The sequence below is a fragment of the Polistes dominula genome, unplaced genomic scaffold, assembly GCF_049000335.1.
Source record: "Polistes dominula isolate Pdom_NZ unplaced genomic scaffold, Pdom_raw_medaka contig_33, whole genome shotgun sequence".
Classification (NCBI taxonomy): Eukaryota; Metazoa; Arthropoda; class Insecta; order Hymenoptera; family Vespidae; genus Polistes; species Polistes dominula.
In genome coordinates, this window is record NW_028300998.1 from 1,035,412 (window position 1) to 1,062,872 (window position 27,461).

At 41.8% G+C, this 27,461-nt stretch overlaps 1 protein-coding gene and 1 long non-coding RNA gene across 2 annotated transcripts in view; one reads left to right on the forward strand and one right to left on the reverse strand.

Annotated features, from left to right (window-relative positions):
* Positions 1-27,461, forward strand: part of osp (myosin phosphatase Rho interacting protein outspread) — a 69,478-nt gene that overhangs the window by 39,196 nt on the left and 2,821 nt on the right. The window contains 10 exon segments of the mRNA XM_015317370.2: positions 19,966-20,154; positions 21,287-21,359; positions 21,432-22,109; positions 22,185-22,357; positions 22,430-22,570; positions 22,638-22,799; positions 22,957-23,129; positions 23,241-24,196; positions 24,279-24,435; positions 24,511-27,405. Of these exon segments, the coding sequence (XP_015172856.2) occupies positions 19,966-20,154; positions 21,287-21,359; positions 21,432-22,109; positions 22,185-22,357; positions 22,430-22,570; positions 22,638-22,799; positions 22,957-23,129; positions 23,241-24,196; positions 24,279-24,435; positions 24,511-27,405 (5,597 nt within the window).
* The window catches only part of LOC149032204 (uncharacterized), a 30,881-nt gene continuing 6,535 nt past the window's right edge, over positions 3,116-27,461 (reverse strand). The window contains exon 3 of the long non-coding RNA XR_016176910.1: positions 3,116-3,638. This is a non-coding gene — a long non-coding RNA (uncharacterized LOC149032204). The remainder of the gene's footprint in view (positions 3,639-27,461) is intronic.

The following is a 27,461-nucleotide window of genomic DNA, read 5'->3' on the forward strand; positions in this document are numbered from 1 at the left end:
AGGCCGGTTCGCGCTTCCCGACTCCCCACGATCACTTCGTCCTATCTTTCTATGAGATGGACCTTACAAGAGGAGGATACCTAGCGGTTTGTCCATGCGTGATAACATTTCCTCTTCCTAATGTCGATACTTGCTAAAGAACGCATTATCATGAATGATATTGATTTAAATGATCGTCTCGTACGATCTTTAAATAGAAATGACAATTTTCCTTCGTGATTCGTATAATCTCTGACCGACGTGCGTGCTTATTTGTTTTTTGCTTAACTCTTTGATAATAATAATTAAATAGCCCTTATGTTGCATAGAAATTTGATTACGTTTTAAATGAACCTTTTAGGTACTGCTAAATTTTGAGCGGAGCTGTTTGTTTGTATGGCAGGGTTCAACAGACAATGCCGTTTTCTACGCGAGTTAATTACAATGAAATATTTAACGATTAAATTATAAATTTTCTTTAAAATATATTGCATATATACTTGACCTTAACAATTTAGTTGAATAATTAATAATACAATTAGGTGTGATATATTTTAAAAGATAGCATTCGCGAAAACCACTATAGTGGCACGTAGTGTCTAAGAGGTTAAATTAAATTGGGTATAATTTTTTTTATTAATGTAGGATTTGGGTTATATTTATTTCTGTTAGGAATAATAAATCCCAAATCCTACAAAATTGGGGGCTCAGCCGGGATGGAGGGTCTGTTTCGTAACACGTCCCACAGTTTTAAAAATTGTGAAAAAAAATTGAGAAAAATTGTGAGAACATTCAGGGTCGTATGTTGTTAAAGAGGGGGTGATGGAATGTGAGACGAGGTGGGCCCTGGATAGCTCAATTGGTTAAAAGAGCAGTCGCCCGGAAAGCGAAAGATCCGTGGTTCGAATCCCGGTCCAGTTTTTTTCACGAATTCCACATTAATAAAGGTATTACATAATGTAATAATGTAAAAACATAAAAAAAGGAATTAATAACCAAATTGTTTTGCATAAATAAGACGAAATATAAACCTTATGAGCATGTGTAGCTATTGCAATAATATTTCGAGGTGGGACTAAAAATGTCCCACCGTGCATTACGGTGTATCAAAAAGGTGGGACACTTTTAATCCCACCATGTCCCAAAGAGTTAATGCGCAATTTCCCGGAACAAAGGGAAACACATACCATACTACTAAAAATAGACCTACCCTGTTCTTTTTCCTTCCTGTCTTTCTTTTTTCTGCGTGTCCTCTTTTTCTAAGTGCACATGTATATGGTAATTTTGGAACCCCCTAAATTCTTTCGCGTGAACGTTTTCAAAGTTTCAAATATCATAAGTCAAAAGACAATCGAGAACAATTCGTTCCATAACGATTCTTTCTCTTCCTTTTCTCATTTTACCGGTCGAAGATCTATTTGATATTCCAAACTATCCGAAGAAGGAAATCCTATTGTGTTTGTAAGACCGATGCAAACGTCTCTAATCTCTTTCGAGTCATTTCGAGTTATTAAGAAGATAAGTCCGAACGTGTATGGGGAATCGGACAGGTCGTTTCTCTTTCTCCGTCTGTTATCTCTGTCATTATCCTTCTAAGGCAACTGAGGGAGATCGCTTTGCCACCGTAGGTCTCATTCCTTTCGGCTATCTCAATCGCGCGAGTCCGTATTTCTGATATTCCGTAAAGTTGTGTGTATTTTTTGTATTGGTCGACCTTGGCTTGTCCTCTTACTAGTAGTAGTAGTAGTAGTAGAAGTAGCAGGAGCAGCAGCAGCAGCAGCAGGTCCTTGGAGGCGTGGTTAGTTCGAAATCGTCATCTCGCCATCGCGAGGTCGCACGAAACTCGCAAAAAGGAAATAGACTATCTTGTTTGCGTGGTGCAAAAGAAGTTCACCTCGAGACACCTTTTCTCACAGTCGTCTTTCTCTCTTGCACACGCGTGTACGTAGTATGCGTGCATGCACGCATATCTCGTTGGCGCCTTGTGCCCATTCCAAGATGAAATCTGTTGTGGTCCTTGATTTCCTGGGCGTTCGAGTTCTTGTAACAAATCCAATCATTCTATTCCATCTTTGAATCCAATTTGATTGTCGACTCGCAATTGCCTTCGCTCTGGTATCGTATGTCAAGCAATAACATGTGTTACAATTGATCATTTATTGTATTAAAAAGAATACTTAGGAACGAGGAATGGTTTTATTGCTTTCCTGGAAGAACAAGACGAGATATGTTTTGTGGTTTGTGTTTGGTGAGCGTATGCGATAAAATTTTGTCGTCTTTGCTTGTACCACAAAGTGACTCAAAGATAACAGAAAGTTCTACCGTTAGCAGAGAGATATGTGAACGCCTGTCTCCATTATCCAGCTGTTCAACCTGCTCGCTTGCAATCAGCCTTTCGAAGGAGATCTCGAGGAGGCTTCGAAGGAGCGTTTTAAACTAGACTAAACGAAGCATGGCTTGCTTGTTGGCTACGGTTTAATGGTACCTCTCTTGCATCTCTCTATCTTTCTCTTACTTGCTTAGATCGTTCGCCCTTTTCGCATAGTCGCTGTTGTCGTCGTCTTCGTCGTCGTAGTAGTTAACAGTTAGTCGGAACACGGAAGCTGCACCTTTACGATTTAATGGAACGCGATGGAGGCCGAAGGAGGAGGACTACTCGTTGAAATTGAGCTTAGAGATGAATGCCACTACGAGTTTTGAACTATAACGACCGGTTTAATGGCTGGCTTAGATTCATTGTATCGGAGCACGCTTCGGTGCTTAAGCTTCGAGATAGGTACTTACTTCCAAAGTAAGTATGCGAGTTCTCTGATCAACGACTCTGTTTATTTACGTGCAACGCCTGTGTCCAGTTAGGTTTCACTCGATTATTTCTCGCCACTATGGCAGCCTTGCGTTTCTAACAGCCTTGCGTTTCTAACAGCGGAATGTTCGCTGTTCCTTCGGCATTCTCTCGACAATTCGACGCTTCAAGAACGAACGCTATTCAAAGGAGAGACCTTACAACGAAATCTTTTTAGATACGTTCCATCTCGAAATTCTTTCGACATTTTTCCTCTGTGCATTCCGTAAAAGAAAAGAGAGAGAGAGAGAGGGGGAGAAGGGACTTATCGACGCCAATGACGAAAAGAAGCGGAGACTCGAAACCGATAGTCGTCCCATCCCTAAGGAGAGCGGGGCAAAAACTCATTTCGAAAATTCCTCGGGGAGAGGTATGTAATTATCTGGGAATAATGGACACCCTAGGCGGTCTGGGTAATTTTCGTCCACTCAAATCCATCCCAAGGGAACCAGTTGAAATATGACGGCCATTTAATTGTCTTCTTATGAGTTCGACTAACAATAAGTTGTCGTTTATCCTTTTCTAACGTTCTACGAATAATCATTTCTCTCATATACAGTGCGTTTCTTTTTAATAACATTTAATAATGGAGAATACATTTCATTTGAAAAAAAGTATAGTTCATCGTTCGTAACAACAATTGATACAACAAACTGGCTTGTTAAAAACGTGGTAGTAATTTGTAGTACTTTAATCCGATGTAAGTCGCACTCTTGAATAATTTATTACAGGTGTAAACGAGACGACGACGACGACGACGGCGCATAGTGGTCCCAAATCCCGATAAAGTGGTCAAAAAATGAAGTTCTTTGACTGTCTGAAAAATAAATATTTGGGGTCAATTGGGGTTTGCTGATTATGAATCTGATATTATTTTGTTAACAAATAAAATTGACGAAAAAACACATCAATCTACTCTCCATTAGCAACTACATTTGTTATTTATATTAATTTTGAAAAACCTAATTCAATTGTATTTACTACCAGACGAAGATTTCATATTCATATGTTTAAATCGAACAACAAATATTAACTGCACTTTACGCGTTTAAAATTGACCGTCATTTTCGTGGTACAGAACGAGTCACAAATGCGATGTTCTCTACACTCAAGTTTTAACTAATAATTTAAAGGTATGCATACAAACACTTATCCATAACAAATGATGGTTGAAAAAGAGAGTTCATTAAACGTATTCCTATAGGTAAAAATATAAAAGAAAACTTAGGAGGAAGGAAGGCCGAGGTTGGCCTTCGTTTTTGGGATTTGGAAGCACTGTGTGGCGTGTGGCGACATATGAATTATGAGCGTTCCTTTCTTCCTTCCTTCCTTCATCTCGTTACGAAGAGGGGAGGGGGGGTTACCCTCGAGCAAACCTTTAAATGGAATTTAACGAAAAGAACGAATGTCTGGTGAATATTTTCTAAGATATTCTTCTCGATAAGGGAACAACACCGGAATGTAAATCTTTTAATTGGATCTCTTTTTTTTACTTTAATTAAAATGGTTTTAAAGGACGATTACTTTCGCCGTATCTATCTTTCTTCTTTTTTTTTCTCTCTCATCGTGTTTAAAAGGGAATCTCGCGCATGAAATATAACGAGGCGTGTCTTCTTCTTCTATCGAATTTTCTACTCGATTCACCGACGACGACCGACCGACCGACCGACCGACCGACCGACCGACCCACCGGCAAAACTGGTCGACCTCTATCCGCTCTGTTGTGTTTTTGTTTATCATTTTCCTCCAGACACATCCTGCTCTGTCGTATTGTTCCCCTCGTTCATTTGCGGCCGATCCACCGAGCCACGGTGGAGAAGGAGAAGAAGAAGAAGAAGAAGAAGAAGGTGGTTGGTTGGGATCGGTTATTCTCTCTCAAGACGAGGCGTTATATACAGACGCAATTATCAATAATAATAGTTCTGAGGAAGGTCGTTCTCCGGCAACGACATTCGCTTCGTCTTCTTCCTCCTCCTCCTCCTCCTCCTCCTCCTCCTCCTTCTCCTCTTCACTGTCCAAATTGACAAGCATTTACCGAGCGAAATAATACAAATCAACTTTGTTCGTTTTTCTTTTCTTTTTTTTTTTTTTTTTTTACACAACCATTATAGAAATCACGCGAGCATCATTTGTTCATTAGTTTTTCTGATTAAAGTAAATTAAAATAAACTTTATTATTATTTATAATATATATATATTAATTGTAATCTATCACTCTTTGTCGATTAATCTTTAAATGTTATGCGAGAAAAAAATGACAAATGTATCAACTCGGTTTCAATTGACAAGGGTGGACGACTGTGTATTCGAGGAGAGCCACATCTCATGGCATACAGGAGAGAGACAAGGAAGTTTTCCTTTCTCGTCAGAACGAACGTAGTATCGAAAGATCGACTTGTAATACTGGTACTATTCCTTACTCAAAGCGATTACCCGTTTGGGTGCAGTCTTGTACGGAGATATCGTATCGTTTGTCTCTAACTATTTGCCGCTTCCGTCATTCCTCAGTACCGGTTCGTGCCTATCGTCGTTTTCGTCGTCGTTGTCGTCGTCGTCGTCGTCGTCGTCGTTGTTTGCCGAACGAACGTTCGCTAAGTCGAATGGGATTCCTATCAGTGACATGCAAATTGATCTCTTGTCTGAACCTTTCCTACAATGCCAGACGTATGCGTACACATATTTCTGATAACGCATTGCTATCTTTGTTTTTGCTACAGGTTTTTACCTATCATTCCTGAATCTGCTATTTAAAAAGCTTTCCTCTAATGTAAATAGTGTTTGTTTTCAGTATCTTTGTCATTAGATTCATTGAAAAAAATAATAACGCCTGGCTCATCTGAAAGGATTCCCAAAAGTTATCAAGGCCGTTCAGAGGCACGTTCAAGGACGATAAGAGACACGAAGAATTTTTGCCAATGGCGCGTCTTATTTTTTCAAAAGCAGCCGGTAATTTCTCACCTTTATTTGGTCGCCATGGAACAGATTTTCTCCTTCTCTCTCACTTTCGCTCCCTCCCTCCCTCCCTCTTTCTGTGGACCAGATGCTACACGAAATATCTGAGGCGGAGTTGGGTGAAAGGGTGCCTTGCCCGTGGGCTCCAAACGGGTTCTAAATTACACCAAGCGAAGGTGTTTGAATGCGAAGCACACGCGAGGATACGAAAGGAGCTGTCTCAACTTTTAGTCAGGATGCACTTATTTTGTGTTCTTCTTCTTCTTCTTCTTCTTCTTCTTCTTCATTTTTTCAATTCATTTTACCTTTCATACCTTCTCCAAAAGTAATGAAAAAGACGACAAGACGCGTCGTATGGTTTTTTGGAAAAAGCACGTTTGCTTGAAAGATGGACGGCTCCTTCCGCCATTCGTCTTCCCATTGCTCGTTGACGTAGCGAACCCCGGATAAGTAGTCCGAGTTAAGTGGCTTGTCAAGTCGTGAATTGTCGGCGTATCGGCATCGATAAACGCCCTGACGGCTATTGGAGAAACGCTCATGGAAGCGTGACTATTAAAAGGGTTCAGGGATTTGCATACGTCGACGATGGAATGCGCTTGGAAAATTTTTGAAAAATCATCTTCTTCTTCGTCGTCGTTCTCCTCTTCCTCCTCCTCTTCCTCCTCTTCCTCCTCGAGTTTACAATAAACAACACACCCTCACAAATTTGCTTCAATGATTGATGAGTTTGTAAATTTTGTACGAACTATTTAACAATTTTTACCGATCATTCTCAAGCTCGAAGGAAATTCGAACAATTAGAAGATACTTTCAGCGAGAAAAGTGTCGAGGACGATAGATCTCTTTCGTAATTGGCTTTCCCATTCGACCTTTCAATTAACGCCAATAGATACCTGCGCGTTTCTTCTACGTGTACATAAAACCTGTATATACAGCAATCGCTATAGACATTACATACATACATGCATGCATACATACATACATACATACATAGATTAAAAGCAGAGCTAGGCTTTGCCGCAATCTAATTTGAGAATCGATCGAGAACGACCTGGCCGGCATCCTGATTAACACAGGTCGTACCTCAGATCAACGCGGTGCCGGACAACGAGTGTAGCGAGCTTCTAATCTAATTAGATGCAATTAGAGGAACGAGCAACGGCACCAGCTGTCTCTGTCCTTTCTCAATTGGCTTCACTCGGCACTCGGTCTTCCTCCTCTCTTCGCTTTCATTTGATTCGACTCGATTCGATGAGTTATGATCTTAACCGTCTTTAGTTTCTTACAATTACAAGAAACACTCATCTCTCTAACTAATATCGTTTGTACCTTTTTCGATCATTGAACGAACCAACGTAGATATTTACAAGGATCTTAGCCATAATTTCGTGTCACAAAGCGAAAGCTAAGAAAATTGAAGAAAATAAAATAAAATAAAAAAAGAAAGCTCCTCTTGTGCCATCGGACAGACCCACTCTTCTTGGCATATTATTTCCATAGCTTAGCTTACTCTCTCGTTATATCGAATAGCACGAGCCGGTAACGAGTCGGTTACGGTGTTCCTGCTTACATGGTGTCCTTTACAATCACCACACGATGATACTTGCACCATGCTCCAGCGGCTTCGCGCGCATTCGCTCGGCAATGTCTGTCGGACTTCATTAAGAGGGTCATATACCACTCTCCTTCGAGAATAAGAATAACAAGAAGAGAAAAAAAAAAGATAGAAAGAAGAAAGAAAAAGGTCAACAACAAGAAAAAAAAAAATAAACTGAGCTCGCGATCAGTGATATATTGCAACTTTTCTGATTATTAACGAATCACTCTAACGAATTTTCAGCAATTTGAAAATGTAGGTTCGTTCATTTGAAACGGAAAAGATGATAATGTATATTTCCATCGTATTCACATCGATGTTAGAAGAAGAAGAAGAAGAAGAAGAAGAAGAGAAAGAGAGAGGGAGGGGGCGGGCAGGGGGAGGGGAGGGAAGGGTAGTGGGGAGGGGGTAGGTATAAGGAGAGATAAGTTTGCCGGGTGGAATGCTCAACGACGGCTGTCATTAATCATAGGAAAATGAGCGGACTTATCTGCGCCGTTAAATCTACGAATAAATCTCGGTATCGGAGGAGAGTCTCAAATATCCGTTCATTTTCTCGTGATTAATCGACCGTCAAGACGATTCCAAGCGAGTCTCCTTCCGTCCTTCTTCCATCTCAAATAAACTTATTAATCCTTCTTTTATGAAAGAACGACGAATCGCGAAACGTATCGAATTAAAAGGGAACGAACACGAACGAACGAACGAACGAGTGCAAAATCAGACTTAACATATGAAAATATTAATTGAAGTTTTGTTGAACCCTTTTTTTTTTCGAAACTGATCTAAACTTCTCCTCGACGCGGCGATATCTTTTTGGTGATTTTTGTTTTGAAGAAGAATTGTATTCGTATTGTTCGATTTGTTTCTTTGGAAGATAACATCCTTTCGGACGAGTAGTTACCCAGGACCTTTTGGATTCGACGAGTAAAGAAGAGGAGCCAGCCGATGTTACCTTCTCCTTTGAAGTATTTACGATTTCATCGAGACAATGAAGTTCCTCTCTCTTATTTTTTTTTTTTATTTTTTGTTTGTTTGTTCTTTCTTATTTCGAAGCATTGCACCGCAAATCCCACTTTTCTCTTCGGCCCGATACACCTTGTTTTTAAGAGAGAGAGAGAGATTGCCGTCTTCATTCTTCCGGTTACCATTTACAGAAAATATCTGTCGAGCGTATTGACCCTCGTAAAAGGTTGGGAGGTCCACTTTCACTCGATATTTATCTTATACACTGCTACTTACATCGAATCTATGTCGTAGAATTAGCGTCTAATATTTTTGTTTGTTTGTTGTTTGTTTGTTTTTTTCTCTCAATCAGAAATGTAATGCGACGTTAATTTATAGTTATAAATGTTGGAAGGGGTCGCGTTAAAAAATTTCTATTTAAAAATGACACACCAGTTTTGACTCGCAAATATATTGCCTTGAACACCGGAGAGGGAAGTAAAGAAAGAAAGAAAGAAAGAATGAAAGAAAGAGAGAGAGAGAGAGAGAGGAGAGACTCTTCGCGACTTGTCGTTCGATCACGAAGTCGTATTTCGTAATCTACCGCGCCGTAAAGTTACATAAATCTCTGTTTATGCCAATGTTCGCGTATCGGATCGCTAACTCGTTCGGCAGATAAATCGTACCGGATTATACGTACATGCTCCCTCTTCTCTCGCGAGAACGTTTTACGAGCTAAGATCGCGCCGGGCTCTCTTCGCGAGACCATCTCTCGCACGCGCTCGATTATTATTATTATTATTATTATTTTTATTATTATTTTCATTATTATTATTATTATTATTATTATTATTATCATTTTACGAGGGTCTGTAATGGAAAAGCCCTTCTCTCTTTCTTCATACGAGGACCTACTATCATTCTTCGGAAAACGTTATCGGAACGTATCGGCTTTAACGTTATTTCCACTTATCGTTCGATACAGAGAGAGAGAGAGAGAGAGAGAACCTTTAAAAGGACTTCCTTTCGATCGTTTGAATGCGATCCTTCGAACGATCGTCGATCCCAGCTGACTAAAGATGGAAATCCTTTTAATATCGTTCTACTTCCTACGAAGAACCTGGAAGTAACGTACGTGTAGCCGTGGAATTGAAACGACCCGATGTAAGAAGCAGAATGGGGAAAAAAAAACAAAAAGCAGCAACAACCAAGAGAAACAGAAGAGAAGAAGAAAGGAGTAGAAGAAGAAGAAGAAGAAGAAGAAGAAGAAGAAGAAGCAGAAGCAGGAGGCTATTATACGGTGTACCGACCATTCAACCGACCAAGCCCATTACCATTTATCCTGGCAGCCAGCCGCGTGCCAGAATCGGAATTTGTACTTTTGCGAGGAACGAGCCGAGCGAATTTATAATAACAAGGAACTCCTTGTTCGAGAGGCTTGTAATCGACATCCTAGATTGCAGAGTATGCCAATCGACGGACGATTTGACGGATAGAGAAAAGACTAAAACGATTTGAAAGAGACCAAGGAAAAAGGACACACAGAGAAGAGAGACCAATAATCGCTGAGGCGTAAGCTCGATTATTGGTTTTCGAGCCGCAAAATACGATAGTTTGCCGTATTGCTAACGACCAGGAAAAACGGAAGAGAAACCGAAGGAAGAATCTTATTCTTTTTTTTTTTTTTTGTCTCATCTAATCATTGGAATCACGGTAGCCAGATAAAGTAGCTTGGTGAACGTTAAGAAGAAGGCACATTTTCATCCTTCTATTTCTTTTTTCCTCTTCCTATTTCGCAAACGACAGATATCATTTCTTGCAACTGAATTACGTACATTCCAATCGAATGATCAATTTTATCGAGATCAGAGCCTGTTGTTCCTCGTAATCGTTAGTTGAATGTAAATAATTGCCGTTATTGAAATCATCGTGATTGTATACAAACTACTGACGCGTTTCGAATACATTTTCAATTATTAAGAATCGTAATATTGTTAGAAATGATCATCAAACGTCCTTCCAATTGTCTTACCTAATGCAAAAAGATATTTTTTCTATGTTTAGATCAATGATATCATTTAACATAGTGCGAAAGGATGATAAATGAAAGAAAAAGATTGGAAAATAGATGCCGCTTGAAGCGGCAATAACGTTCTTAGTTCGATTCGTCCTGCGAATAGAGCGAATAATTGCGATCGATCGTTCGACTTGAAAAATAAGAGAAAGATGGGCAGGGGGAGGGGGGGGGTAGATGGGGCAGAAGGAGCCAAGCGGTAAAGGAAAAGAAAGAGATACTCTCTCTCTCTCTCTCTGTGTGTGTGTGTGTGTACACCTTCTATATAAGAGGAAGATGGCAAAGAAAAGCAAAGAGTTGGATTTATTACGAGGATCGTATGTCCCGCAAGAGCAGCCGTGAAAGTGCACTCTCTTCCTCGTCCTTTTCTCTCCTTTTCTTCATATCTCTGGGTATCCTGCTGCCAAGAAGGCGGAGCACTTTGTGTTCGTGTTGTTCCTTCGTGAGTTCTCGTCCGGACGATCGACGTCCTCCTCGCATTCGATTAGTCGGTAACAGTACGTATATACGTACGCGAGCATGAATTATTAACGGCTAATCGTGTGTACGAGCGGAAAATTACGGCGGTCGGCGTGTTTTGATGTAAAGAAGAGAAGAAGGAGGCCCAAGGGTGGAAGCGAACGAGGTGTCCCTCGATTCTCATTCTCCATTTCTTCCTTAGTCTTCTTCTTCTTCTTCTTCTTCTTTTTCTTCTTCTTCTTATTTCTATCATCTTTCTCTCTTCTTTCTCTTATCGTTTCTTTATTTACAATTAGACCCACTGCTCTCTTCTACGAGATGAAATTAATTTCATTTAAGTTCTATTGCGTTAATTAACTCGCACGTTCGAGCCTTATTATAATAATATTATTACGATCGGTCGTAAATCGTGTAAGAAAAACTTGGTATCGATTCGACGAGTTTACCTCGGGATATTTCAACGAGTAAAATATTTTTCTTTGTAGCAAACGAATTACCTTTCTAAAGCGGCAAAATAGCGGCTTGTAATAGCTAAGAAATTATGGTTATCGGAAATGTTAAACGTACTATATCAATGATAGTGAATTTGTAGTTGTTTCTAACGCTTTCCAACTCGTCATATAATATTCTTTTTTTCCTACATTTCAAATATAATGCGTAAAATTTAATGCGAGAAGAAGAACGAACAACCAACGAATAATCTTTCTCCAAAGGTTTTTCGGCACGTTCGAGTTGTTGCGGTCTTTTGCAATTCGATCATATCCGTAGTGTGAGGGTTACCTCCATGGAGTGGGGGGATACCTTTGATCTAACATGTAAGGATAATAAAAAAGGCACGTCAGCTAGAAGATATTCCGCTGCTCGTATCGTTTGATCGACTTGCGGTCCGCGCCTTACTTACTTCCTTCTCTTTCGAACAAGCCCCACGTCTCTCAAGTATCGTTTTCAGATTGCCCTTGATCTTGACGAGCGTGCGAATGTTTCTTCACTTTTTTTTCTTTTTTTTTCTTTTTTTTTTTTTTCTTACCTTAGATACTTTTAGACCAGTCGATACGCAAAATGGAGATTTTTCCATGGACAAGTATTCTTGCGAATGGTCGTATGAGAGAGAAAGTTTTTGCTCTGCCTTAGGCAATAACCAATAGACCAGAAGCAGAAGAAGAAGAAGAAGATGATGATGATGATGATGATGATGATGATGATGATGATGATGAAGAAGACAAAGATGCGAAACAATCAAAGTAGAGCGACTTCGCGGCCGTAAACATCCGGCCGATCTCGTTCATGCGTCGTCGTAAAGTCGATGAATGCGAGGCAGAAATAGAAGACGCTCCGCCATCCATAGGATTGGTTTTGTTCTTACGAGTGGTACAGGGAGGAGTTGTATCCGCCGTAATACGCCATCCTCATCATCGGTTGCGGACTAAGCTTGTTGCATCTTGCGGTGGAAACAAGAAACTCCGGTCTTGTTCTCGGTAATCGGGCGCATATCGTTGGAAAACGCTTAGGACCGGCATCTTTTATACCAAAAGAAGAAGACAATCTTACAGAGTTATTTTCCGGGAACAAATTTAGCATCGTTCTTTTCTTTTTGATCGCTAATCGAATCATTTCGTTGGTTGGTCATTTAAATGCGTAACCAAAATGATCGAAAAGTAAAAGTTTAAAGAGTCATTCAGTCACTTTTACTACTCAATTCAAATTAAAGTTAGCTTTATCGTGTCAACGTATATAAATGCAAATTCAACGAGCGGGCAATTCGGTTATATCGAGTCGTTTATCGATCCAAGGGGACTTACAGCTAATCCGCCGATCAATTAAGTTGCATTGGGGTAGGAGGAAGTTGAAAAAACGAGCTTATCTCCCACCGCTGTTCAAACGTTCTCTCTCTCGATAGGTTTCAATTTTCAGAAAGCTGATTCCAAGCTCGGCATTCTGAATGCCTCGTACAAACGAGATATTGAGTGGTGGACAGTAAAATATCACGATACTTCCGATCTACCAATTAGCATACATTGAAGTGCGTCGTAAAAAAGGAACGGCTAATATTTCGCGATTTTTCAAAAGAAAATACCGAAAGATGGAAAAAATGGTGTTGCTATAGGAATAGAAAGGAAAAGGAAATTCATGTCTTACGAACATAATCGAGCGCTTACGCCAAAGTAAGCAAGTAGATATTACGAAACACGAACCACTGGTCTTTACTTCGATTCTTGTCATTTGGAATTAAAGTAAACAGGATTCCTAACGACGCCATAGAGAGCGAGAGCAAGAGTTAGCGAGAGAAAGAGAGAGAGAGAGAGAGAGAGAGGAATTGCCCGTTTCCTTCGTATATTTTCTGCTCGTTTCCCCGTGCATGCGTGCACGCGCGCTCGTAATACGAGTATGGCAAAAAAAGACGGACGAAGAACGCATTTTATGCCTTTTCCAAAGATAACGTAGAATGATTCGACTTTGTTCGCTGTACGATGGCCAAGAGAGGAAAGGTCTTGTAAACTCGAAGCTTCCCATTAGCGCCGGTCCATTACGTCCTTCTATGGAATTCGGTTGGGTTGGTCGTCCGGAGGGAAGATATCCCTCGAGTTAGAAAATTACGGACATCCCATCCCGAGGGCCCGAGACTCTCTTTCCCTCTAGTTCCCACTCGTTCCCTCTTTTTCTGCTCGATTTTACTTCTTCTTCGTTCTCCGCGCGGTCAAACGAAATAAAAGCCCTTTGCTCGATTCTTCGCGGAGCTTCGAAACGACGTCCTGCATCTTCTTCCTTCCTTCCTTTCTTTCTTTCTTTCTTCCTTCTTTCCTTCCTTCCTTCCTTCCTTCCTTCCTGTTACCGACAGGATAAGTAAGAGTAACTACGTCTCAATAGCTCCCATCCTGGCAGACCAAGAAGCAAGAGTCCTAATATGGAACTTCTCTCAACAAGCGCCCTGAACTGTAAGAGGTTGCTTGCTTCTCCTTCGTTGAGTCGATTGAAAAAAAAAAAAAAAAAAAAAAAAAAAAGAAAGAAACAAAATAGAAAGAAGAGTAAGAAGAGAAGGAAAACTGTAAAGCGTTATTACCGCTAGTTTCTTGTCCAGTAGCAATGCTAGCCCGTGCACCACGTTGCAACACAGTGCAACACAGAGTTCGTGTTGTCGAGTTACTTATCTTTAAACTCGTGACCAAACTGCCCTTTTACCTTTTCCTCTTTACTCTCGCTCTTCTCGTCGTATTTCGATTCGATCTTTCAAAGACATTCTTCTTCTTCTTCTTCTTTGATATTTTTCGAATTTTTTGTTGGAGATTGGTAGACGTCGAGACGACAAATCGCAACTTTTTAAAAGGAAAAATAAAGGAAAATAATAGTATAGAGAGGGTTGTTCAATAGATGGTGGTGGCAGGTACGTAAGGGGGATCTTTCTGAAGGCTTACCGTCATCGTCGATGGTAAAAGGGAAACAGTCAGGAATTTATCGTCGGATCGAAGGTCGAGCCTATCGAAAAGGAGAGATCACGAAGTAAGGCCTCGGTTAACGACATGACGCAGTTACGACACCTTCGTAACGACGATCGTTATCTTTACGAGCGAAGAACGCGCCGTACGATCGTAGATTTGTGTAGAATTTGCCTTCTCCAACTTCTTCTCTGCGTTATCCCTAGCTCGCAGGTGCCGCCGCACCGTACCGATCCGCAAATTCTGTGCGGTACTTTATCCTCGTGAATTTTTCATAAATCTCTTCTTTAATTTATTATTCTCTCTCTCTCTCTCTCTCTCTTTCTCTCTCTCTTTTCGTAGCATTGTCGCGTGTTATTCACCACAGAACGCAATCTTTTGTCTTATCCCCTGAACGGTCCATTACTTCTCATGAGATAGACGTCATTTTAATTAATGAAATAATACGAATTAACAACAAATGAAATTTTATTTCTACTCGCGCTCTAAGATTGCGCCCATCTTCTCGCTCGAAAGGGAACTAACGTAGTAGGTATATATACCTATGGTAGAGGTATGCGTATGGGAAATGGAAAAGAAGATGAATATCTGACAAGAGAGGCAAAGGAGGGAGAGGAGGGCGTGACAACGACTGCACTTAGCATAATAATATTTACTATTAGAAGAAACTAAGAGTCTTGAATATTCTATGCGGTGGCCTCGCCCAGGCCTTGCACAACGACTTACAATCTCGCACCGACTCTATAATTATGCACGGGGGATGGGACGTGTACGAACGCTTCTTTCTCTCTCTCTCCCCCTCCCCCTCCCCCTCTCTCTCTCTTTCTCTCTCTTTTGTAGCAACACGTAAAGGAGCAACTAGGATCGTCGCTGAGAAAGAATGCACGAGGCTTAGTATCGAAATTAATATGAGTCTTTAGAGTGACGCGGCTTTTTCCCCCAACTGAAATTACGCGTATTGCAAATTTTCATGAAAGAGCATAATTTTCGTGATCGCGTAATCGACGTGTTTACGGCGATTAATTTGAAATGAAATTTACATGGAACAATACGGTGATTATCGATGGAAGGACATCTGCGATCGTTGTCGTTGACGATGGAAGACGTTGCACGCTCGACTGATATAACTATGCTGAGTGAAAGTTAGTCATAGAGAATTACGCCAAGAGAGTGAAGCTAGTGAAATATATAAAAAAAAAAAAAAAAAAAAAAACACATAAAGAAAAAGAAAAGTAGTCTCGCGTCTAGTAAGAACTTTGAAACGAATATTGTCCGTGCATCTGTGAGAAGAAATCGTGAGCTCGTGGTACATCACGCAATACGTAGAGGTACGTGTTCGTATCCTCGACTAATGGCATTAAGCGCAAGATACGTAAGTATCTCGTAGGTATGTATACGTACATTTTACGTATACATATCTATCGAACCTCGATATATTCCTGTTCTTGCGTAATCTCAACGCTGTCTCGTTTTTCTAGTCCTATTTGTCTTTCTCTCTCCCTCTGTGAATTTCTCTCTTTTTATCTTTCTCTCTCTCTTTCACTCGCACACGCTAGTCCTTCTCCAACCTTTTTTTTCTTTTTCCCCAAAAATACTGCTCGAGTTTTATTCAACAGCAAATTCTCTCTCAACATCGACACTCCATTGCCGTTTCTTTTATTATCCCGATCTCGAGTATGTCCTTTTGTTCGAGGCCGAGCACGATCTCAACGATCTATCGACGACCAAGCTAATTAGTAATTATCGATCGAAAGGATCGATGTGTGTGTGTTTATGTGTCCGTACATCGACGAACCTCGAGAAATGTCGAACGATTTCTCTTGGAACCCGGAAAAGCCTTCTTCTCCTTCCCATCTCTTCTCCGGACGAATTTACAACGGTCCTATTGTTCGGTCTTTAAAACAATTCACGTATCGTTTTATTTTACGTAATTTGCTGTTCCCCTTTCCTTATGCCCCGTCGCCCACATTGACGGCTCGTCGTCGATCACTCTCCTCGCGACATATCGTTCGTATTTAACGACTCCTCGACAGAGGAGGTCTTTGTAATTTCCCGCGAGACGATTCGAATCCCAGTGCGCGTGCCGCCATAATACCCCTACATACATACATACATACATACATACAAATGTATATGCATACTACGCCTGCGTACTACTCGCTTTGATGATTGTAACGTTACTTTCTCTCGATCCGCTAACTTATCCTTCTTTATATCGCGCAAATTATAATTCGAAAAATAGGGCACACGTCGTCGATGTTCTTTGCAAAACTTCCGTCATAGCCTTTTATATTTTTCATTGGCTCGAAATATCGTCGAACAATACGCCACTCGTCGTCCCACACACGCCATCGTGGAGAACGCGCGAATTTTCAAAAGCTTGCTCCGATGAATCTAATTTATCACGAGTAATACATTCGCTCGTTCTCTCTTTCTCTCTCTTTCTATCTCCTTTCTTGATATTCTTTCACTCTTGGAAGAAAGAGCACGTAGTAGACGTTCGACAAGAAATTAAGGTTCGCAAGTCGCGTGCTTTTGTGGGCGTAATTGCTGCAACATACGCGCGCGCGCATATATGCTTTGATTATCGCGCACGAAGAAACAAAACGTGACCATACATGTGCCGAGTTAACGGTAAACGTCTTGAGAATGCCGTAGCTTATTAATCGTTTCGACTTTGAATTAATGCCACACGGCCTGGTGTCGCGTGGAGAGTTCTTCACGGGTAGACCAAGCTGTGTCGGGCCTTTATAATTCTAACAGCTGTCTCTCTCTCTCTCTCTCTCTCTATTTCCCTTTTATTTGCTTTACTTTTTCAACATGAGATAACACACGCCTTACGATTTGACGATTCTTATCTCCGCGTCAAAGACGGTAAGAAACCAGACGCCTCTCTTTCTTCTTGTCTCTCCCCTTCTATCTGAGAAACCCATAGGACCTTTCCATAATTACACTCCGTTTGCGGAAACATCGTGCGTTATCGTAAATGTAATTAACTCGAGTGTCATTATGGCGCCAGCTACGATATCGTGCGAACGATCCACGAGGCAATAGCTAATGTGCGCCTTATTAACGATCTCGGTGTGATATGCAAATCAAAGTATCCGATTACGAGGATAACAAATAAATGATTTCTTTTGAATTGCAAGAAAATTTGTAAAGGCAGAGGAAACAACACAACTATGTAGTTTCTACGATAGATATTCTCGAGCCGTTAAAACGACTTATACTGTGGATATTCCAGCTTCATCTTTATTCTCGGATGAGATGTTGAGCCGTGCGCAAAAAAAAGTAGAGACAAGATCTCGTGGAATGAGAAAGTGCGTACGCGCGAGTGCCGATCGCATAATTGCATGAAATTGGTCGTGGTAAAATAATTGACTTACAACGTATTTGCTCACATTCTTTTGCGACAAAGAGAAAGATATTGGCGCTATAGCAGCTCCCCTAGCTAAAGAAAAAGATGTTCTAAGAGAAGGGATGGGATAAGAGAAAAAGGAACAAATAAATGAGGAGAGAGGACGCGAATGCTTGGAACAGTGCGAGGAACGCGGCATCCGGTGCATTTATTCGTAGCTAAGCTACGTATCTGCCAAGTGTACACACTCTTTCTCTCTCTCTTTCTAACATTGCTTTTAATTAGGCATCAAGATAGAACGCACGCGATCCATAATTCGATATACACCACTTTTCTGTCTCTCGCAGCCAAAGGGAACAAACACTTAATGAATAATTATTCATTTTGCGACCGGACGAAGGACTATTTCCAGGGAGATTCCTCCGTAACGAATCATTTCGCCTAATAATTAGCTACTTCAGTCGAAAGACAGAAAAGATCCTTTCAATTTCATTAACGCGAGCGCAAAACACGTTTATTATTTTGCATTAACCTTTTTTCGCGGAAACATTAATAAGCAAATAAACGCTCGGCCCATTCTGTCGTTGGTTTCTTTCCGCTCGAGAGACCCCGATTGTCTCGAGAAAGCAAGCCGTTCGATTCTCTTGTCGCGCCGTGCCGCAAACAAAAAAACCTCATTCATTGCAACGAGAAAAACAATTAAAGAAGTTATATCCGTTGAGGCGAAAAACCTTTGCTTTTCGTGCCCCACCTTCCCCCCTTATTCTATTGATGTGCGTGTTTGCGTTGTACACGCATACTCATGACACGCCCAAGCAAAAGTCACCGCAAAGCTGACTAGGAAACGTATCGTTTCAAAACCCTCTCTAGTTCTCCTTTGCTATAGGATACTAGGCCCTATCTATCCTAACCAACATATTTACTGATGTGTCACCTACCTCCGAGCTCGGGCACGATTTGTGCGCCATTCCTTTGGATGCTTTGCGATAAGCACTAGACTCTACGGCTTAAGATTTTCTTCGTAGAAGAACTTTGTAGCATCTCTTTGGGCCCGAGTACCTGCGGATAAACGAGCCAACGCTCGGAACAAGAATGGATGGTACGCATAGCGACACGTGTGCGTGCGTGTGCGTGTGCGTATGTGTGTATGTGTGCATGAGCGGGAGTTGTGCGTCCTGCTCGCGCGCGCAATCGAGTACGTGTGAGTGCTCGCGTATAATTGCAAGCAGGTGCCACATTAATCTTGCGGCCACCGTAACCCATTTTCCTCATTCTTCTATTCGATCTCCTATAGCCGCGCCGCAAATAATAAGAAATAACGCAGAAAGAGAGAGAGAGAGAGAGAGAGAGAAAAGAGTGATGTATATATAACTCATTACTTTGTAATCAACCAGTTTATTTTCTTGTAGAAAATTTCGAATTCGTAAACTTGTCTCTTCGATTTACTTTCATCGATCCCATCATTCGTTAAAACTTCCGAAAGACTTATTTAGAAAAAGTTTTCTAATTGAAAAGTTTTCTTCCTTCTTCTCTCCAAATCGATTCTTCGCGAACGACTTTTTCTTCTGCCTTCCACCCTCCCCCCCCCCCCGTCTCTCTCTCTCTCTCTTTGATTCTTGTTTCCACTCGAGAGCTAAGTTTGGCGTGATTCACGAGCGGATACATCAACGGAACGATATAAACCATAAAAAAGAAGGAAAGAAGGGGGGAGAGGAGGAGAGTCATCGTGATGCGTCGTAAGAGTCTCTCGACGGACTCGTTGAGCCGAGGCAAATCGAGCGAAAGGGTGAAAGAGATGGAGGAGAAGGAAGAGAAGGAGAAGAAGGTACGAAGGACGTGCAAGGTGCCATGAATGCCACTTAGAGGATTATTAACGAGCGACCGATGCTTAGGCCGGCCAATGGCGATGGCAATGGGGATGTGCTTTCAGGCTATTCGAAATTCTTAGCTACGCAAAGGCTGTTTAACGACGAGCAAGTAGAGATTTACGTTGAGATCCTAGAGGCGAGCCCTTTCGCGCAAAGTGGGCGGGCATAATCGTTGATAAACCTTTCGAGGACCTCTTGACATCGAACAACGTCGATGTTAAAAAAAAAAAAAAAAGAATAGAGAAGTCCTGAGATATTCAGACTTGGAAGAAAAGTCGATTCTCTTGTTTGTCAAATTTTTCAACAAATTTCCTATTCGAGAGAAAGATCGTAGCGATATATTCTTCTTGTTCATGTTTACCTTTTTAAGAATCTTATCTCTTGTTTTTCAAACGCTAACAGATTACGAATGAGACTCTAAATCTAATAAATCCTACAATGTCTTTTCTTTCTGTTGCAGCCAGAAACTGTGCCACAAGCGCGAATCGACATGACACGAGTGCTGGAGGTGGCAGCTGCGGAGGACATCACTGGGCATCCTTACAGCCTGGCCGTGACCTCCCCCGAAGGTGTCACCTTTGTTAAGGGCACGTGTCGAGAGGAAACGAGATGGTGGGCTGACGTTCTCCAAGTCTATTCGCGAAACAAAGTAAGTTGAGTATCTTTCTCTACTTGTAAAAGATAATATGAATTAACCTACCATAAATGCGTGGCTTCCTTTCACCGAGCTTACTGTACGTTCCTCGATCCATCCATAGTTCATTTATCGATCAATCATCTCCTTCGAAGCGTTTAGGATCCTGTTGGCGGTTACATTGTTGGAAGGTTTACGACCGTGCGCATATCGATTCTGTTACGCAAGGAATGATCGATCGAGTAAATGGAAACACCTCGTCATCGCGAACCTGCCGTTGGAAATGCGCGAACGAACGATCGCATATGTTAGGAGGCCAAGGCGATGCGTACGTGATATCTCCTGCCGAGAGACCACCTACCTATACATACATATATATATATATACACACACCTACCTATATATTGTTATTGTACATTCATACACACTCGGGCGCGTAGAAGAGGTGAACGTACACAGGAAATGCGAGGGTTCCTGTGAATTTTTTTCTCCCTCTTTAGTCCATGAATTTTTTCATTTTTATTTTTTTTTATTTTCCGCCTTCTTTTTACCTGTCCTTCGTTGTAGATTGCTATCTACATAATAGCAATCGTAAAAGTAGCTACTTTCAGGAATAACACGCTTTTCCTCTTGAGAACAATAAAATTACACGGGGATTTTTCAGAATGCATCACTAAAATATCGGTAAAAGTAAGCGAGAAAGAAAAAAGAAAAACAGAGAGAGAGAGAGAAATTTCTGGACGAGATCGATTTGCATCGAAGGACACTCCTAGTGGTGATTTTGATTCGTTTGGACGGTCTCTCAAGATTATTGATACACGACATCGAGCTCGGCTTGCTTGCTCGTAGATTTCTAACCGACTCGGTCATTTACGTACGTTCGAGATTATTGCTTCGGACACACGTCGGTGTTCTTATGAATTATGCACGCGGCGAGGGCTACACCTTCGTAGAACATTATCAATGTTATTGCTTATCTGCCATTATTACGACTGCCTACAATGGACTTCTCTCTCTCTCTCTTTCTCTTTCGCTATCCTATGTTCTTCCCCGAGAGAGAAGACCTCACCTACGTAGAAATACTAGAACATTGGATCTATAGGAGCGTAGGATCTATTGGCAAGATGATTCGAATTGAATTTTTCAGGGTCGACACAAGAGAAATGCAACATTTCCTGGCAGCCAGACGACGATCCTTCAAGTTACACCGAACATTCGAAGTGAGTCGATTTGTCATTCGTTAAAGCTAAAGTCTTATCAACGTTTTATTTCCAATGGGTTTTTCTTTGAAGGTAACACACCGAATCCGCCTCGGCCTCGGTTCAATAGCTGTCGATCAGAACCTCGAAGCAATGCCATTTGGATTTCAGAGACGACGGGGGTTGGTGGCTCTTCGGAGCTCTGTTCTCCCGTATTTTCATCGACGCCTTCTTTGATTACCACCAGTGTGGTGACAATGACGAGTTGTTCGACAAATTCTTTGCTAAGCAACGGTAACGTAGACAGCAGCAACGTTTCGCCGTTACGAAGCAGTACTCCTTTGGAGAACGGTACGAATGGCCCTTATTTGACATCGTCATCGTCGTCATCGTCGTCATCGTCATCGTCATCATCTTCATCGTCATCGTCGTCATCATCATCATCATCGTCATCGTCGTCTGCGGCGGTAACAACGTCAGTTTCCATCAACGGAAACGTCATAGTCGTGAGCACGGCTTATACGACGACACCAACGAGTACCGTCGTCGTTTCCTCCTTGAATACGACGATTTCGAGCACTTTGTCGAATAGTTCTACTATCACGTTAACAGAGAAACCACCAATGATACCCAACGATGGTAAAACAACCTATAGGGATCAACCCGCCAGTGGATCCTCTCCACCTACCAGAGACAAATTGTGTGCCGAAGACAAGGCTAGACGCAGGTCGAATCATCAACAAGGAGAAAATGGATCCAGCGAGAAATTAGGTTGGTTTTGAACATTCGTTATATATCAGAAAAATGTTGTGTACTTGATATTAATCGATAGATATTTATTCATAGACGACGATGCTTGTCGAAGAATATTCTTAGAACACGAGAGAGAACGGGAAGGTAAATTGCGGGACATTGCCGCGTCGTTGACTCAACCACGAGTTCGCAGGATCAAGCCTAGAACTTCAGAACCGACGAGGGACGTCGTAGATGCCGCTAATGCGGTACATCGAGACAAACTTGTGAGTACTGTTCGATGCGTAATTAATTGGTAATCTAAAGAAATACTTTTTATCGATCTTTACTAATCACAGGTAAGAGGCGACCCTGACGGTTGTGGATTAGATATTTCGACCATTAGGTATTCACCAACCTCCGAATTAAGGGTCGATTTACCAGCAGAAAATGTACTAAACATTAAGAAAGGTTGGCTAATGAAGCAAGGTTTAAATAAGGTGAATATTTTCACAGGTTTGAGAAGAAAGATTTAATTGAAAGTATACGATCGATTTTTCTTGTTAGGAATGGAACAAGCATTGGTTTGTTTTACGAGGTTGTGGCCTAATGTACTATAGAGATCCTTGCGCGGAGGACAAGGGCATCATGGATGGCGTTATAGACTTGAATACCGTTACTGCGGTTACGCCGTTGCAGGTTGCAAGAAATTATGGATTTCAAACCGTGGTAAGATGCAACAGGAAAATTATACCCGAGCGGTGCTTCGGAATTACTTTTTCTTAATTCGTATAGAAAGATCGTAAAGATCTTTAACGTCGGCTCGTATAAGAGAATGATGTTTGACATTTCTTCGCTATAACTCGTGATTTTCTTCCTAATACAGGCCTGGGATGAAAGAGGTAGCACCGTTCTATCCGCTGTGACAGCCGGCATTAGATCCAGCTGGATGTCGGCTATCAGAAGAGCAGCTAATTTACCCGATCCCGATAACAATGGGGAATCGCTGCCAATATGTTCGGACAATCAACAGGATACTAATCCTCAATCACCTACAACGTAAGCGATGTGATAAGTGTCTCTTCTTCTTTTTTTTTTTTTTTTCACCAATTGTTGTTCTCTAACAGCATGTCTTACAATTAGTATACAAAGATTCTCCTTTCATGAAAGGTCTATCAACGATCGTGAAAGGGATTCGGTGATTCCTCCGACTTCGAACACGCCCCGATCGGTCCTGTTTTCCTCCGATGAAGAATACAGAACCGCATCGGAAGGTGGACGGAGAGAATCCGGTGACTGGTCGGAAATTCCGGTTTCGCCCCCTCTTATTAGAAACGGAGATTGGTCTTTGCCTTTGAAGGGGTCTAACTGGTCAGATACGACGAATCACGAGTGGTCGGAATTACCACCGTCGCCGCCCTTGACGAGAACGGCTCTTTCGAGGGTCAAGGCGAGATCGAGGTCGAGTTCGAGATCGCGAGTTTACAAGAGGAGTCGTAGTTCACCACCGAGTTCGCGACGAAGTACTCTCGATAGTGTCAGATCGGAAGATCTTATGATGGCCTGTTGCGAGTTGGGAGAAGACGAGGAACAAAGCAACGGACATATTCAAAACAGCAGTCGTCTTTCCGGTTCGAATGACAGTCCTTTAATCGTCGAGCTCTTGGAGAACCAAGTCTCCCTCTTGCGCGATCAACTCGATCACAATCAGCCTCATCCGAGCGCATTGCTAGTCATCGTTGAACGTCAAGAAAACGAGATAGAGAAATTAAAGTCACAGTTAAACACGGCACGAATAGACGTGGCCAACGCTGAGAAAGAATTGTCCAGATTGAGGCAGCAAATGGCAGAGGCGGTAATCAGGGAGAAACAGGTGGAAGAATTGCTCGGCACGATACAAAGAACGGAACAACAGAGGAACAAGGATCTCGACGATTTAGAGAAACTCAAGAAAGTCTATTCAAGAGAGAAAGAGATATTAGAATGTAAATTATTGGAAACCGAGGCTATTCTTAGAGAAACGAGCGAACGATGCGAGATGCTTACGAACGAGTTGTCATCGAGTCACGGAAACGTCGAACATTTGCAGGAAGAAGTGCAGGCACTTGGTGAAAGACTCTCTCAAGGTTAAATTACTTTTACTTCTCAGAATTATACATTCTTTTTATCTTAATTTATTCATTTATTTTCCTGTTACTCGTATTTTAGGTATCGAAGAAAACGAACGATTATACAATAGAATGAGAGAACTTGAAGAAAGAGGTGGCCTTTCCGGATCTCGAGAACGGGGCAGAAGCTTTGATTCTCTCAGCGATCTAACCAATATAGATCTGGACATGGATCTCAATATGCTGGACAAAGAGAGGTAATCTTCTATACGCGATTCTTAATTCGAAAACTTGTTCGATTGAAATATAAAATTATTCGTAACTATTTCTAGGATCGTTGAAGAGTACGATGAACTGCGAGTTCGATTCGAGAAGGCCATCTCGGAGATACGTGCTATGCGTAAAGAATTGCGCGAAGCGCACTCGACGCAGGATGCATTAGAATTGGAGATATTTGCTTATAAGCAGGATGCTATCGGTGTGAGCGAGACGAATCAAGCACAGGTTCAATTGATGGCTGCTCGTATTCAAGATTTAACCAACAAGCTAGCCGCCAGCGAAAAACAAGTCAGAACGCTCAAGCAGAAATTGACGAAGGCGGAAACTAGGGACAAGAGGAGATCGCTCTCCTTGAAGGGAAGAGAATCTTTCCAGATATCTCAGGAAATGGAAGATAAGCTGTTGGACTTGGAAAATAAGATATGCGCTATAGAACGTGGTAAGAGCATCGGTGGTGGTCCGATTTCCTCCACCGGTGCTAGTTCGAAGGAATCGAGTCCTACTTCGAAAAAAGATAAAGAGAAAGAAAAGAAAAAGGAAGGGAAACATTTGGATCGTGCTAGATTGCGTAGGAAGTCGTTGGACAGTGCGACCAGTTCAGAACCTATGAAGGTGTTAATCAGATTAAGCACACTGGAAACCAAAGTTGCGAGCGTAACCGAAAACATGGCCAGCGACGCGGAAAAAGATTCGAGCGAATGCAGTGAGGTGAGCGGTAGTGCGACGGCTTCCGCCGGTAACGAACTATCCTTGGAATTTCTCTCAAGATTAAAGAAATTGGAGAGAGTCGTGTGGAAGTCAAAACGACGATTGGAAAAGTGTTTGGGCTCGACGCAAACGGAGGACAAAGCGGAGAAATGCTTGCGCGAGGTCAACGATATTCTCGATTCGTGCGTAGAGTGTAAGAAAGGCCAAGTCAGTGGTCAAATCGGGGAATCGGTAGGAATAGTGGTATGTAGATTAGAGGCTATACTTAAGGATAAACTAAGTGAACTCACGAAGAGACGGCAAACGCTCGCATCGAACGACCGCTTGGACGATAGGGAGAAAGTCAAGTTGATCGCCGAAAGGATAGCATTCGAATCCGTGATACTTGGACGATTAAAGCGCGCGATCGGCGGTACCTTCGGAGATAAGAGCGCCGTTCTCGGTGAACTAATCGAAACTAGTCAGCTTGCCTCAAGCTTAAAGCATAAGATTCATGGAACCAAGCCCAAAACCTACCAAAACACGAATTACATGCAGTATCTTTCTAAAGTCTTAGCAAATAAGTTAGTTCTCGTAGGAGGCGTTATCCCGGTTAAAACGGAGACATCGCTACAACTTTGCAACGCTCGAAGCGAGAGCTTGAATTTCTTGTTGCAAAAACAAAAAGAAGTCGATGGTATTGTTGGACGATACAAGGAGACCAAATTAAAAGAGCTGGCCCAGGCCTTGGCGATCGAGACACTTAATTTGTCCGATCAAGATGATCATCCCGCGAAACAAATAAACATCTCGAGCAAAAAATTGCTCGAAAACAAACGTATACGCGAAGCTTGGGCTCTCGCTCAGGAAACGGTCAACAAGGAGCTTGTGCAAAGCGAGGTGTCACGTGTTATCTTACATTGTGCGCAGATCTACGAACAGGATATCTCGTCCGTCCTCGACACTTGTCTCAACTTCAACGAAGCTGGATGGGTCAGCTTGGAGAACTGGGCGGACGAAACGCGATCTAAATTACGCCAAGAGATTCAACTTTCTGTAGATGAGTTATCCGAAGTTTACGAAGATTCCCTTCGAACGATGAAAAGGAACAAGAGTTTTACCAATGCGGAGTACGATTCTCGTCAACTCTTGACGGATTACGCTGACGTAATTGCGCACAAAGCTTTAATAGATGCCAGAATTGCTATTCTACAAAAGAATACGAAACCGTCAACCTCTTTTAATGGACAAAGCGGTCAGAGTTTTCTATCTAGTCTCATACGAAACGAAGATCTTCTCAATCATTTGACCGAGGATAAATCTACTAATTTCGATAACGATCTTGTTCTCGAAGCAGAGTGCAATTATCTTTATCAACAGTTTGCCGAAGAGTGCGAGGAGAAAATATCTGGTAGGCAAGAATCGAAGGAACGACTTAAAACGATAGGACAACATTTAGGATATCTCGAGGAGGACATTAGTGGACTCGCCAAAACAATCAAAGAAAAAGCAAGCGCATCGACCACCAAAATGATCTGTCAGTTTGAACGTTCAAGTAGCGGGCTGACAGATTGGACAAATGTTTGCGAAAAGTGTTCTCATTTACGTGAACAAATCAAAAGACTAGCCGATTACATCGATCGTATGTCCTGCAAGCAGTGTGAAGAGTTACAAGAAACCATAAAGAGGCTAACGGCTCGTCACGAGGAAGAGCTGAAAACGCTCAAGAGAAATCAGGAGAAAGACATAATGGACATAAAGGGTGAACTCGATAATCAAAGGCAATCCTTAAAGACGCAGTACGAGCAAGAAGCAGCTAATCTACGAGAAAGGGCGAGAAAATTGGAACATAGATTAAATGCTATGGATTCTGAACATTATGCTCACGTAAATGAACTGCGTGCCGTTTATCAAAGATCCATAAGCGCAGAATTGGATACCGATGCTGAGACGAGGAAAAGATACAAGGATGAGATTAAGCACCTCAGGGCACTTTGCGAAAAAGGATTGTTAGCCATGGAAAATTCGCATCGACGTATTATTTCGGAAATGGAAGAAAAGCATCGACAGGAATTGGAAAATTTAAGGGTCGAAAAGGAGCAAGCTCTCTCGGAAGAAACTCAAGCGACTTTGGCTGCCTTGGATGCCATGAGAAAGGCGCACGAACACGAGGTACAGAAAGAAATTGCAAAATTCAAGCAAGAATTCATCAAGCAAATGCAAGCTAGAGAAGATATCGGTGAACTGCACAAGGAACACGAGTAAGTATAGAGATTTATTTTTTCATTGAATTCTGTATCAAAGTTAGGGATTCAAA